Raw genomic sequence first — 14,993 nt, forward strand, 5'->3', positions numbered from 1 at the left:
GGCAGACATCGCAGGCAAGATAACCGCCGTCAAAGCGCCCGCCCCCGCAGAAAGAGACAAGCCCTGTGAATTAAGTTCAGGGCAAACGAGGAAAAGCAGTAATAAACGTGAAGCCTTTTTACGCAGCCCAAGTCCGGCTAACGTCTCCTTTCTGACAGGTGGACGAGACGGGAAGAGGCGGACTTTTACCGCGTGGTGTCCACGTTTGGGGTTATTTTTGACCCGGCGAAACAGCAGTTCGACTGGAACCAATTCCGAGCCTTTGCCAGGCTTGACAAGAAGTCCGATGAGAGTCTGGAGAAGTACTTCAGCTGCTTCGTGGCCATGTGCCGGCGGGTGTGTCGCGTGCCCGCCAAGCCAGATGGCGGTAGGTTCGCCGGGCACGGAACAGCGGGGCGTGGGAGGGGCGGGCGCCCTCGGGTGACACGCGCTCCCCCTGCCGCAGAGCCGCCCGACCTGCCCTCGGCGATCGAGCCCATCACGGAGGAGCGCGCCTCGCGCACCCTGTACCGCATCGAGCTGCTGCGGAAGATCCGCGAGCAGGTGCTGCGCCACCCGCAGCTGGCCGAGCGGCTCCGGCTCTGCCAGCCCAGCCTGGACCTGCCCGAGTGGTGGGAGTGCGGCAGGCATGACCGGGACCTGCTGGTGGGCGCCGCCAAGCACGGGGTCAGCCGCACGGACTACCACATCCTCAACGACCCCGAGCTCTCCTTCCTGGACGCGCACAAAACCTTCGCCCAGACCCGAGGGGCGGCCGGCGCCCCGGCCCTGAGCGCGCTGGCCCTGGGCTTTGGCCAGACGCCCGCCGCCGCCGCCACCGCCGCCGCCACCGCCGCCCCGGGCCAGGAGGAGAAGGCGGGAGGGGCGGAGGCCAAGGCCGGGGAGGCGGGGGAGGCCGAGGCAGAGGAGGAGGAGGCCGAGGGCGGCGGGAAGGACCGGAAGCAGGACCGCGAGGCCGAGGCCGAACCCGGCGCTGGGAAGAGCGATCCGAGAGGGGCGGAGGTCGGTGCGGACATGGGGCCCAAGTCCATTTCAGAAAAGGGTTCCGAGGAGGACGAAGAGGAAAAGCTGGAGGACGATGACAAGTCGGAAGAGTCTTCCCAGCCCGAAGGTAACTCCTGGCCCTTCAGGCCTCTCCTGACCCCATCCCCGCAGGTGTCTTCCTGTCATGTGACCGGTGCTCTTTTTTTTTTCCGGTCGTTTTAAAGGTAATGAGCGTACATTTCTTTCTGTGAAGGAATAGTGTCAGGTTATGCCTAGATGTATGTTTTGCTCTGATACGATGTGTAAGCATGCTATTTCGAACGACTTAACTTCCCAGGAGGACGGTTTTACAGACAGTAACAATTTTAAAACAAATGATGCTTTATTTTTCATTCCGAAGTAAAGGGTGGGAGTAGAATCTGGGAAGAACCAGTTTTCTTCCTAAGTCCCAGGTAGGTTGCCGTACCTGCCACGAAGGAAAAATGAAGCGCCGCGTTGTACTCTTCTGCCGGAGCTGCGGCTCGGAACTGTGGCCAACGCATTAGTCCTTTTCCTGGTGGAGGAACAGAGGCTCTGCTGGGTCAGAGGCTTGGCTGTCGATTCAGCCGCCTGTGAGACTTGTTCGCAGGATGCCTGACGACTAGTGAGACATAACGTCCCTAAGCCTCTACTTCCTCATCTGTAAAACAGGAATGACACCATCTACGTGAAAGGGCCCTTGCAAGCTTTAAGCGACAAGACTTGTAACGTGCCTGATACCATTGTAGCCGCAGTAGGTACTCGATAAAATGGAGCTCATCAGCATTCAGATATTAAATCATGTCTTTTCTACACTCCCTTTTCAGCAATATGCTGGTTGTGAGCGATGCACATTAACTCATTTCTCAGCAGGAACTGTCTCGAGAGGGAAGAATTTTGATGAAGAAAGCAATGCTTCCATGAGCACTGCTAGGGATGAGACCCGAGACGGATTCTACATGGAGGATGGAGATCCGTCCATAGCTCAGCTCCTTCATGAAAGAACGTTTGCCTTCTCGTTTTGGCCTAAGGTCGGTGGGGTTTTGTTGTTGTTGTTGTTTTGGTGACCAAAAAAGAATGGGGTGGAGGAAATCATTCTAGCTTGATTTTTCAACTAATTTTAAGGTAAACTCTGACACAGTGTATGAAGATTGTAGATTTTTCTTGCGTTTTTAAAAGAATGATCTGGGAAAGCCCAAAGAAAAAATTTTGTGGGATAACTTTTTTAATAGGATAGGAAAGGTGCCAGGAAGCAAAGCGAATAAGAAAAAAGAACTGTTCATAAGGATCTTTGCTTCCTCGCAGTGTTTTAGATTATTTGTCTAGTGCCGTCTATGGATTATTGTTTCAAAAGACTCACCCATCTTACAAAATAAAATGTGTGAACCTTTTTTAAAAAGCATTTTTTATTGTGGTAAAAAACACATACCATGAAATTTACAATCTTGACTGTTTTTAAGTGTGTAGTTGGATAGAGTTAAATATTTTCAGGTTGTTGTAAAAGAGACCCCCCAGGAGTTTTTTTATCTTGCAGGACTGAAACTCCTTCCCCGGAGATCAACTCCCCTGCCCCACTGCCCCTAGACAACTACTATTCTACTTTCTGTTTCTGTGAACTTGACTCCTTTAGCTTAGATACCTCATATAAGTGGAATCATACAGTACTAGCTCTTTTATGACTGGTTTATTTCACTTAGTGTAATGTCCTCAAGGTCCATCTGTGTCAAAGCATGTAACAGGATTTCCTTCTGTGTTAAGGCTGAATAATATTCTGTCGTGTGTATATACCACATTTTCTTTATCCATTCATCCATCATTGGGACCTTTGGGTATGGTGCTACTGTAAATGTGAATGGACTGATGTCTCTTTGAGACCCTGCTTCCATTTCTTTTGGAAACATACCCATAAGTGGTATTGCTGGATCATGTGATGGTTCTATTTTTAATTTTGGGGGGAACCTCTGTACTGTTTTCCATAGCCATTGTACCATTCTGTAATCCCGATGGAACCTGTGTGTACTTTAAAACTGTGTGTTTTGGGGTTTTTTTAAATCCTGAAGCAGAACTTTCAGATTTAAGACAACTTCATACATTTGGAACCCTGTAATCTTCTGAACTGGGGAGAGGGTGGGCGTTGACCCATTTGCTCGAATACGTTATGAGATAATTCCAAATGTAGTTATCTATAACCCAAAAGCAAAGTAGAAATGACTTTTTTGGCTAACTGGCATAATTTCATAATAAATCCCTATGTAATTTGGGCCTGTTTCTCAGGGTGGAGAGATAATCATCCTAATCACCATAACAGGGCTGTGTCTGGTTTAAACAAACAACACAGAAAAGGCTGCCTTCGACTCCTCCCCAGGCTGCTCTCCCATAGTATTAATTGTGGAAGAAACAATGTGAAATTTTTAACTGAAGAGTGTACTATCGGAGACATTTCTTTTTTCCTCTGTATGCTCCCTTATTTCCCCTGTTTTGCTAGTCTGCCTTATTGAGTTGAGAAGGCAGCTTCCCAGGTAAGCCGAAAGGTCTACAGTGGCAGGCTTTTAATCTATGGAAACTGGGTCTGAGAGCTGTAATTAGACATTTTTAAAGGACACGCTTCAATGAAACTTGAAGTGATAATAGGTGGGAGATGCAAATTGACGCTCATTAGGTGTTCCTAGGTTGGTGCCCATTCGTAATGCTGAACTTTATTAATAGTGACGCTAATGATGTCCCACTTCCTGGGACAGGCTGCAGTCCAGCCTGGGGACTGAAGCACCAGAGCGTCGAGAAGCTGACTGCAGGCTTCCACTGTCACCTGCTGACGTGCACCAACAATCTTTAGCCTACACAACAGTTACTCGTAAAACATGGGGACATTTTAGAGGTGGTGGTTATGTAACATTCTCTCGTTTGTGTGATTCATTGTTCGTAACTGAAAAATGCTGAGTCTTATGTGTTGCGGTCACCTTCAGGCCTCACACCAAAGTGGTTCTGGTGGGTTTGGTTTATTTCCATGCTTGTTTGCTTTTTGTTTACTTTTGCTTTTCGCTCGCCCGTCTGCTTTTAAGCCTTTTCTGCTCTTCAGTGTCTCAGTGGATGTATTTATCCCGTAATTTTCACCAGGTCTTTGTTACAGTTTCGTGTGACTTCTCTTCCCCTTCCAGGATCGAGTAATGATAAACCGATTAGACAACATCTGTGAAGCAGTGTTGAAAGGCAAATGGCCGGTAAATAGGCGCCAGGTGTTTGATTTCCAGGGCCTCATCCCCGGCTACACGCCCCCCACTGCCGACAGTCCCCTGCAGAAGAGGAGCCTGGCCGAGCTCTCCATGGTGGGCCAGGCGAGCATCAGCGGCAGCGAGGACCTCACCGCTTCCCCTCAGTTGTCCAAGGTCAGTTAGAGCGCTTTGCTGGTGCCGCTTAAAGATAAGCTCCCTTGACTCCGTTTGGAAGCTCGTGTTCACTGGTCCTGCTGAGAACTAAGGAGGCGGCTGTTTCCTCAGCTCCGTTCAGCAGCCCCGGATGTTTAATTCCTTAAGCTTCCCGTTCCCGCTTTCCGCGAGCCGGCCTGTGCAGCAGGTGCAGTTTTGGCTCACTCTTGTGTCGGGATTTCTCAACAGGAAGACGCCCTCAACCTCTCCGTCCCTCGCCAGAGGAGGAGGAGGAGGAGGAAGATCGAAATCGAGGCCGAGAGAGCTGCTAAGCGGCGAAACCTAATGGAGATGGTTGCCCAGCTGCGGGGGAATCAGGTGGTCTCGGAAAACGGACAGGAGAAAGTTGTCGATTTATCAAAGGCCTCGAGAGAGGCAGCAAGCTCTACCTCAAATTTTTCATCTCTTACTTCAAAGTTTATCTTGCCTAATGTCTCGGCGCCCATGTCTGATGCCTTTAAGACTCAAATGGAGCTACTCCAGGCAGGCCTGTCCCGCACGCCCGCCAGGCATCTGCTCAACGGCTCCCTCGTGGACGGAGAGCCTCCCATGAAGAGGAGGCGGGGAAGGAGGAAAAACGTGGAGGGCCTCGACCTGCTGTTCATGAGCCACAAACGGACGTCATTGAGTGCAGTAAGTCCAGGGCTGGCTCCCCCCGCGTGCCCGCGCCGGCGGCCCGGGTCCCGGCTCTGCTGCCCGCTCCGGGGCACGCGCCCCTCGGTGACGCGGCGCGAAAGCCGGCCCCTTCCGCTAAAGAAGCAGTCACAATGGACAGAGTCGTGGTTGTGAGCGGGAAAGCTGTGTTGAGCGTTGACGCAGATCACTCGGCCTGAACCACGGGTAGCTTGAGGATTTATTCTGCCCAAGATCCTAATATATTGATCACTCTCGGAAGACTAGCCCAAAACAAAAACACGTTCTTCTGAGCCTGTAATCGTTAGCTCTGAACCCTCGAGGTGGAAAAAGCTTCTGCTGTTAAAAGTATCCATCTGTTTGGGGCCTGGCGTTTATTAGATTCGTTCAGTTTCAGACTTAAGATTTTTGTTCGCATGCAAAGCTAGTGATTGCAAATTCTCTTGCCTCCAGAAGCAGATATTTAAAAAAATCTCAACTGAATTGAGACCTGTGCTAGTTTAGGTTTGCAAGAAATATGTGTGTCAGTGGATTTTGTCATTTTCTTCTTCAATTCAAAGGAAATGAGTGCAGTGTAATCAAAATAGCACTCTTCCTTAATCTGCTTCAACCACTCACCTAAAAAAGTGCCACCCAACTAACGATGAGGTTTTACCCAGAGAACCCGATTACACGAAGTCTTTTTAAAGCACTGAAATTGGTACAAGGTACTCTAAGCCTTTGGATTTGAAACCCGAATCAGCACAGAGGTGCTGGAGCTCCTGCCCAAGGAGATGGGATGCCGGCAGCCGGCCCATCCCCTGGGCGGCGGGACACAGTTTGGGAAGCACCGAGGGGAGACGTTTGTTTCAATATGTTTTTCCTTATTTCATTCCTATTATTATTTCCCCATTTTTTATTTCTTGAATTTAGAGGAAACTTAGTAAAAGAGTAGGGAAGGCGTGGTCAAGTTAGAGTCTCGAAGTGACAAAATAGCCTTCACTGAAACTTGCCCCCTAGTGGGGTCTGATTAAACCAGAAGCATCTGGGTAGTTAAAAGGTAATTTTCAAAACTCATTACAAATGTACCAGTGGTAGTAATGGTCATTTTTGTTGATCATCTGACTACTTCTAGAATCTTGAAAAATACACCTCACAGTGGATCAGCTGTGATTGTTTTTTCCCTAAGTTAAAACGCCATTTCTAGGTGTGTGGTCCCCAAAGTGGCATCGCCAGCCATTAGCTTCCTGCTGGGAACCACCCTGATGCTTTGATAGGTTTTGTTCACTGAACAGACATCAACAAATCGGGGAGTTTCTGCAGCTCGCACACGGGCGGCTTCATTTACTGTCTTTCAATTTGAATCTCACGTTTGTCTGTGGACCCAGCGTCAGGGATTAACAGTCAGCGCGACCAAGTGCTCCTTCCCATTGTAGTTATACACCCTATATTAAACTTACGGCTGACTTTATTCATTCACATATTTTAAGCTGTCCCTAGGAATTTGTTTTTTTCCCTTAGCAGTGTGGCTCAAAACTCCTAACAGATCTTAAGAGAATGTATTTTAATTTTTTTTTTTTTAACTCTTAACTGTTGGAATTTGGGGATTCCTCATTTGGTATTATAGAGGGTTATGTGCGTGCACATAAAATTCAAGGAGAATGCTGATTGGTCTGTAAATAAGCTGAGTAGTGAAGAGGTATAGAGGTCGGCAAGGTTACTTGTGTGGAACAAGACAGATCCCAAAATCTTGTGTTGTGTTAGCATTCAGACTGGAGACCACTGTGCAGCCGTGAAAAGTAAGTAAGTTGTGAGAGCCAACCCCGCCCTGTGCCAGGCGTGGGGATGCGAAGAATAAAGGCCCGACGGGTGCTTGCACCAGAGAACTCAGTGTATAAGATGGGTGACAGATAAATAACAACATATCACTGTTGTGAGAAGTCCCTGGGGTACTTTGAAAACCCAAAGGAAGAATGGGACTGGAGGAGGTGGATGTGGAGAGAAACAGATGGGGAAGTTTCCCTGGAGTTGGTCATACCTTGGTGAAAGTTTGAAGGTTGTATGGGGGTAAGTCATTTGAAAAGAGGGGGCGGGGAGAGCATGTGCAAAGGGACTGAGGCCAGAGAGAGCCTGTCGTGTCTGGTGAACTGAAAGTTACCGGCCAGGGAATTTGGTGAGGAGGCAGCTTTGGCAGAGATGACCTTGGCGACAAGGTAGGCTGCAAATCACGGAGGGCTGTGATTGCTATGCTAAAGAACTTGGATTTTATCCTGAAGGTGATGCGGGTTCACTTATCAAAATAGCTTAAACAGGGGAGTGATGTAACATGATTTTTGAGCAGAGTGGAGGTTGGATTAAAGAAGGGTGGAACTAGAATCAGGTGGACCGTTTAGGAGTAATGCAGTGATACAGGTGGTCAGTGACGGAGACCTGAACCAAAGCGGGAACAGTAGGGATGGACAGATGGGCCTCACTGAAGATGTCTGCAGGTTGAAATAACGGAGTTTGAGGACCAGTGGCTGGGCGATGGTAGAGTCTCAACTCTAACTCAGCTCCAGTTAGCATTGATCTTTCCAGTGTTGCCACACACGCCTAATATGAACTATTGTACTACTGACAAAAGTGTGCTGATCACAGAATGCCACAAAGCTAGGTATAAACTGGCTTTGGGAACATTCCTTTAATTATAATTTCTTTAATGATGCTATCCAGGGATCCCCAAAAGAGACTGAGAGGCTGCCTTTCATACATATCGGGCTCAGGCTCCACTGCCTGTGTCATGCTCCTAGCGGCTTGCTTAAGATCTCAGACATGGAGCGGTGATGGACTGTGAATGTTCTACCCCATTACTAATGCTACAGTGTGAAGAATGATACACATCTCCTCATTTAATAGCTGTTCCCGAACTGCCGTTGTTTCAAGGAACTTTTTTCCCTTTATGATCAGAGATCCATTATGCTAGGCTGGCGTCTCCTCGGGCTAGGATGTTGTCAGGATCTCTCTCTTCATGTGAGAATTCCGACCACTGTCAACTTTCTGCAGGAGGATGCTGAGGTGACCAAAGCTTTTGAAGAAGATATAGAGACCCCACCTACAAGAAACATTCCTTCTCCTGGACAGCTGGACCCAGACACGCGGATCCCTGTTATAAATCTCGAAGATGGGACTAGGCTGGTGGGGGAAGAAGCTCCTAAAAATAAGGACTTAGTCGAGTGGCTGAAGCTGCATCCCGCTTACACTGTTGATATGCCAAGTTACGTACCAGTGAGTATCACAGAGTGTAGGGTTGGGAGGATTCTTGCTCAGTCAGTCCATTTCCTTCTCCCGTGCGACGGAGAAGTCCCTGGTCCCTCTGCCTTTCACTTGACTGTCTCGTCATCTCGGACGTTTCCCAGCTTTTGTCATTGTATATTCTACATTAGAGAAACTAGCTTCAGGTCTGTTGTATGTGAAGGGCAGCCTTGTACTTATCTGAAGATGCCTAGTGTGCATTTCCTTGCTTTTTCCTTCTCCCACCAAATAGATGTGGGTTTTTTTCTGTTACTCTTCACATGGCGTGGTTTCCAGGGGGGACTCGTTATTGGGAAAACACTCCCCAACGTGCTCTAATTGGTCTCTGGACTGGGTCTGCCCAGCACAGAATATTAGGAAGCTGTTACTGCAGAGATCTGAGCCGCTAACACAGCCCAAGACTTTTTAGCTTCTTTCTTAAACAACTAACACTCATGCCGTTTATTAAACATGAGACAGGATCTCCAGATGATTTGTCACTTAAACTGCTTGCGAGCTAGTTGTGCAGATGTCTTACGTCCTATAACTTATGTGATTGAATTTTTTTTTTTTTTTTGCGGTACGCGGGCCTCTCACTGCTGTGGTCTCTCCCGTTGCGGAGCACAGGCTCCGGACGCGCAGGCTCAGCGGCCATGGCTCACGGGCCCAGCCGCTCCGCGGCATGTGGGATCTTCCCGGACCGGGGCACGAACCCGTATCCCCTGCATCGGCAGGCGGACTCTCAGCCACTGCGCCACCAGGGAAGCCCTGAATTTTTGAAAACTTAAGCGTAGGAGTTTACATTTTATCTTGTTGAGTTCCTGCCACTCAGAATGCACCCTCCTGCAAAGGCTCTTTTATCCCTTGGGTTGTTTCTCCTCATGTACAGTCGCATGTCGTAGATGTGAGATCACCTCTGTATCCACTCAAGTCTCTGAGTAGAGATCAGCAAAGGTACCAGAGAAAGTTTCCTTTTCAAATACCATGACTTGGTTAAACATTTGAAGAAAAGATTTTAAGCAGGTTATTGAGAGATAAAAGGAAAAGCATGTTCTCCGCTTCTAAGTTTGTTCCTTAAGTAAAGGAAAAAGAGAATAGTCTTTCCTTTCAAAGGAAACTATGGTTTCTAATAATTAAAATGATTCTTGAAACTTCCATAGTAATTGAAAATGGCTTGACTGTTCTGTTTGTCATTTATATAGGAAAGAATAAGTACTAAGTAGAGTTTTACTAAATATGTTTTTTGTTTTTGTTTTTTTGCAGAAGAATGCAGATGTGCTGTTTTCCTCATTTCAGAAACCGAAACAGAAACGACACAGATGTCGAAACCCTAATAAATTGGATATAAACACTTTGACAGGAGAAGAAAGGGTGCCTGTTGTCAATAAACGAAATGGGAAGAAGGTAAACATTGGGAAAGGGAATTGATCTCTATGTGATTTCTTCTCCCAGAAAGAAGTGTTTTATTCTGACATCTTTTATAGGGGAAAAGAATTATGTTTCTTCCAGAATACATGTGTATTTATATGATCTGTGTATGTATATGTGTAGATATACAGATGGGAGGGGGAGAGGGAAGACTTTGTCTGTTTCTAAATCATTTTCCAAACGCCTCTCCCTAGATGGGTGGAGCTATGGCGCCTCCCATGAAGGATCTACCCCGGTGGCTGGAAGAAAACCCCGAGTTTGCAGTTGCCCCAGACTGGACCGATATAGTCAAGCAGTCTGTAAGTACAGACTCCGCCTTTCTGTCCAGAAAGGTATCTGTACAAAACTGTTTTCCTGAATTTTTCTTTATTTTCTGTGGGCCATTAATTATTCAGTGATAACTTATTCTTGGCTTAAAAGAGTTGACATAATGCATCATTTTCATACATCATTAATACATCATCATTCCCTGTATCAATATGTCATTAATCCACCAAGGTGGATTAATTTGACAGCTCTGATTTAAAGGGATTGTGTAGAAATATACATTCACAGTCTTAGAGGCAGACTTGCTCCAGGGAGGAATGCCCCAGGTAAACGTGGCTAACAGCATCTGTGGAATGGAATTTATGGTGGTTGAGATCCTTAAGATTAACTGTGATTTCTGATTTTAAAATAAACAAATGAAAAAATACAGCAGTTCTGCCTAAGCATTAATTTCACTGTTTCTTTTTTAAATTAACGTGTTTAAACGTCTTGATTTTTTTTTTTTTTTGTCTATTTATTTTTCTTTTGGTATACAGTTCTATCAGTCTTCACACATGGATGGTTTCTTGACCGGCCACCATAATCAGAATACAGACAGTTCTGTGACTCGCCCAAATTCCTTTGTATTATTCTCTGTCCCCACCCCTAGCCCAGGGCAACCGCTCGCTGATCTGTTCTCCATCCCTGGAGGTTTTGTCTTTTTGAGGATGTCACCTAAACAGAAGCATAAATCACGTACCCTTTTTGAGACGGCTTCCTTCACTCATCATACTGAGATTCATCCAAGTGGTTACATGTGTCACAGGTTTTGCTGCTGATCAGGCTCCTGTGTGTGGATGTACCCCTGGGTGTGGTTACCCATCACCCATGGAAGGACATCTGGGCTATTTTCAGACTTTGACAATTATGAGTAGAACTGCTGTAAACATTCATGTACAGGTTTTTGTGTGAACATGAGTTTTTGTTTCTCCAGGGTAGATACTAAAATATAACTTTAATTAAATTTTCCATCGTTTTCCACTTCCTTCTGATGTGCTATTTCTCGAGTTAGCTATGGATGCAGATATCTTGACACTTACCTCACCGATAGAGTAGCCTTTAACATTTTTTTCTGCAATTCAGCATAATTCGGTGAGCTGTGTAATGCTAAAAAAGAGAAGTTCTGCTTTCCGAGGTCTGATCCTTGAGCTTCTAGAATGGAACTAATTGCATGTGTATTTCCATTACGAATGTCAGTGTTCAGTCCATCACAGAGGCCCGCGTGGAAATGAGGTTTTCTTCCGAAGCGTTTGATAGCCCCTGTTTGCCTCTCCCTTCCTTTCAGGGTTTCGTTCCTGAGTCGATGTTTGACCGTCTTCTCACCGGACCCGTGGTGCGGGGAGAAGGGGTGAGCCGGCGGGGACGGAGGCCCAAAAGTGAAATCGCCCGCGCCGCCGCCGCCGCCGTGGCCTCCACGTCGGGCATCAACCCCCTGCTGGTGAACAGCCTGTTCGCTGGGATGGACCTGACGAGCCTGCAGAGCCTCCAGAACCTCCAGTCTCTGCAGCTGGCCGGCCTCATGGGCTTCCCTCCGGGCCTGGCCACGGCCACAGCCGCTGCCGCCGCCGCCGGAGGAGACACCAAGAACCCGGCCGCCGTGCTGCCCCTGGTGCTGCCGGGCGTGGCCGGCCTGCCCAGCATGTTCGGGCTGGGCGGGCTGCTGAACACCCCGCTGTCCGCCGCCGCCGCCGCAGCCGCAGCTGCCGCCGCCGGCAACACCGCGGCCGCGGCCGGCCCCGCGGAGCCGGAAGACGGCGCGTGCAAAGCGGAGGAGAAGGGCAACGAGAACGAGGACGAGAACAAGGACTCGGAGAAAAGCACAGACGCCGTTCCGGGCCCGGACTCTGCGAATGGATCTGTTGGTGCTGCTACTGCCCCGGCCGGCCTGCCCTCCAACCCGCTCGCCTTCAACCCCTTCCTCCTGTCCACCATGGCCCCGGGCCTCTTCTACCCGTCCATGTTTCTACCTCCGGGACTGGGGGGATTGACGCTGCCGGGCTTCCCCGCCTTGGCGGGACTGCAGAACGCCGTGGGCTCCGGCGACGACAAGGCTCCCGACAAGGCTGAGGGGGGCACCTTTCAGGAAGAGGAGACCCTCGAGGGCAGCGACGCCGAGGAGAGCCTGGACAAGACGGCGGAGTCCTCAGTCTTAGAAGACGAGATAGCACAGGGCGAAGAGCTAGACTCACTCGACGGGGGGGACGAAATAGAAAACAATGAAAATGATGGATAACCAGTACCAGTTTTCAGTTAAAGTGTTTAAAACTTTTGACAAGTGGTAGTCCTACTGTTTACACTCACAGTTAATGTTCATACCTAGTTTTATAAGCTGTTCTGTAACATAGTGTAGCAAAAGAAAAAAAAAGTCCAAGTCATGTTATACAGGTGTGTCAAAAGGTATCTTGGTCATTAAGTATTGTGCAGTGCATTATTTATTATCCCTAGGAGAGATGAAATTTGAGAGATGATCGTGTCTTTTTAAGGAAACTTACATAATGCTCTGCTTTTTTTTTTTTCTTTTCCTTTGGTACCATTGGTATTATAATAAAGAGCAATTTGTAACCAAGTGGCACGAATGAAAGGAAGTGCTGCTCAAAGGAAGTATGAAGTTATATATTTAATTTTTTAATTTTAATTTTTTTGCTGTGAAGGTCAAGATGAAATTTACCATACATATCATCCTTGCTCATTTGTTTCCCTTTTTGACTACACGGGGGTTCCCGCACTTGCGCATCACACACATCCACACACTCTGACAATCTCCACCTTAGTGTGAACGTCTCTGTCCCGAGGCGCAGCAATAATAAGGCAGCTGTTGAATGTGAAGGGTCCCTTTGGAAATTAACCTACTGGGAGGGTTCTTGCCAGACAGAACTGCAGTTCCATTGTCTCGTGGTCTTGTAATGCACTGGTATAAACAAAATAAATAGATGAATAAATAAAGAGTGAGAGAAGAGAGAATCAGGTACCTTTTTTAAATTAAAGGACTTCGTTACTTTAGCCACAAGCTAAAACAGCATTACCTCAGCTCTAAACTAGCCTTGAAGTTTACAGACATGACTTTGTAAATGTATTGTTTTTCTTTGTTGTGATGTCCTTTTATTTTTTTTCCTTTGAAAACTGCTATCATGTAAGATAAAATGTAAATTGCTGCCAACTGTAGTAATGATGCTTTTAATAAAAGTGACCCATGATATGCAGAGATGTAAGTATAGAATGTAGTAGCGTAGGGGAACTGGTTTCACTCTATTTTTTGTATTCGCAATAGATGCAAATACAGCATTCTGGCCTTTGTACAGTTTCTTGATATATCCTCCTATACCAGATTAGCTGTTGGTAATACGCTCAACTGATTGTCTTCCGCCTAGACTGGAAGAAAAACCTCACATTACCTTGACATAATTCCACTCCAGATATCTCAACAGAACCACACGCAGAAACCTCCCATTACTCCCTCAAAAGGTCACCCGAGGCCGAGACTACTTAAAAGACGTGTGCAGCGTCTGATAATGTGGTACACCGAGGAACAAAGGGTCAAAAGAAAAATGAGGCTTTAATAGGCACAATATCTGGGTCATTTATCCTCGGTTAATGGGTAGAAAAACACAATGCCGTGGTGTCAGCAAGGGACGCGAAGGCACTCTGGTGTCCTGAGGGCCCGGGCTCGGTGCCCGCGTCACGGAGCCCCACGTAGAACGAGCAGGGACCCGCTGCAGCAAGCGCAGGCGAGCGCGAGGACGCGCACGCACGCACGCAATGCAGGTACGCGCACGCACGCACGCAATGCAGGTACGCGCACGCACGCACGCAATGCAGGTACGCGCACGCACGGGCTGGGAGCCGCTGGTTCGTGCACTTCTTCGTGACCTCTGATGTTCCAAGGTAAGCTAGAATTTGAGATGCTCTGTTTTTACCTTGTAATGTCACCTGACCAAACATAAAGCCCCGTGTCCCTGCAGTTAAAAAGGAGGGGAAGAAAGGGTGAGGGTGGTCTGTGGTGGCTCCCTGCGTACCGCCCCCGGGACGCGCCCAGCCCGTCCCCCGCCCGACGTGGCACGAGACAGGCTGTCCGAGTCCCATGATGATTCTGGAAAAAGAGCTCCGTGAAGCCTCCACCTTAGACGCCCCGTGGTGGCCTCACCTGTCACGTCACCGTGACTCTTCTTTCTTGAAGAGCGCCTGGGTAGTGCGCGGGCAGGAAAGTGCCTTTTGTAAATCAACTATACTTCAATAAGAACAATAATTAAATTTAAAAAGAATTTTTTTAAAAGAATAGCTTCGGGAGCAGAATTCTTCAAACGTGGAAAATAAGACTAGACTTCCACAAAGTATAAAGAACTTAAATATTTAAAAAACTGAAAGACTTTTTAAGCCTTAAAATAGGACCTTAGGTAGGGAGAATATGTTTCATAAAGTGAGTCTTAAAGGGGCTTCTTCTGAAATTCTTTATAGCGTTGGAAGTTTTCCTATGACCTTCTGTAAATAGAGCACACGATGTGACTCTGTCCCTGTTAAAGGAAGATGCTGAGAACAATGACGATCTTCAAAGCAGAGGCATCAATTGCTTGTGGCCAGAAGGAACCCTGACATGATAGGTAGGTCAGCAGCTGGCCCTGAGTCATCTGGGATTTACCTGTGAAGGTGGCCTTGAAGTCATGCAAGTTTCCAAACGCAAAAACTGCGTTTGTTTTTTTTTTTTCCTAATGGAATTAATTCTCGATGTGAGATCTCGAATTTGCCTAAGTAAGAAATATTTTAAATTCAGTCTGATTCTTCATAACCGGTGTTCGTCACGTGCTTGTATAAATTAAGCACTGAGGTGCTCAGTGCTTTCCATGGCGTTTCTGTTTCACCGTCACTTCTCTTCTGTGAGGGAAGTGCTGCTTTCCAGGAGGAAACAGAGACTTGGAGACTTTAACTGGCTAGCAGTAAGTACAGGAGCTGGATCTGAAC

The 14,993-nt window shown here is 47.4% G+C and overlaps 1 protein-coding gene across 4 annotated transcripts in view; it reads left to right on the forward strand.

Moving 5' to 3' along the window:
• Positions 1-13,336, forward strand: part of CHD7 (chromodomain helicase DNA binding protein 7) — a 173,135-nt gene extending 159,799 nt beyond the window's left edge. For 2 of the 4 annotated variants that reach the window (XM_060128598.1, XM_060128600.1), the window contains exons 30-38: positions 159-367; positions 446-1,111; positions 1,873-2,033; positions 4,158-4,385; positions 4,614-5,057; positions 8,079-8,300; positions 9,570-9,710; positions 9,929-10,033; positions 11,326-13,336. In XM_060128598.1, the coding sequence (XP_059984581.1) occupies positions 159-367; positions 446-1,111; positions 1,873-2,033; positions 4,158-4,385; positions 4,614-5,057; positions 8,079-8,300; positions 9,570-9,710; positions 9,929-10,033; positions 11,326-12,273 (3,124 nt within the window). In that variant the 3' untranslated portion in view covers positions 12,274-13,336. Of the gene's footprint in view, positions 1-158; positions 1,112-1,872; positions 2,034-4,157; positions 4,386-4,613; positions 5,058-8,078; positions 8,301-9,569; positions 9,711-9,928; positions 10,034-11,325 lie in introns of all 4 variants that reach the window. The other 2 variants (XM_060128597.1, XM_060128599.1) reach the window with 1 other exon arrangement.
• The last annotated feature ends 1,657 nt before the right edge of the window (positions 13,337-14,993 follow it).

Source organism: Lagenorhynchus albirostris, chromosome 17, assembly GCF_949774975.1.
Source record: "Lagenorhynchus albirostris chromosome 17, mLagAlb1.1, whole genome shotgun sequence".
NCBI lineage: Eukaryota > Metazoa > Chordata > Mammalia > Artiodactyla > Delphinidae > Lagenorhynchus > Lagenorhynchus albirostris.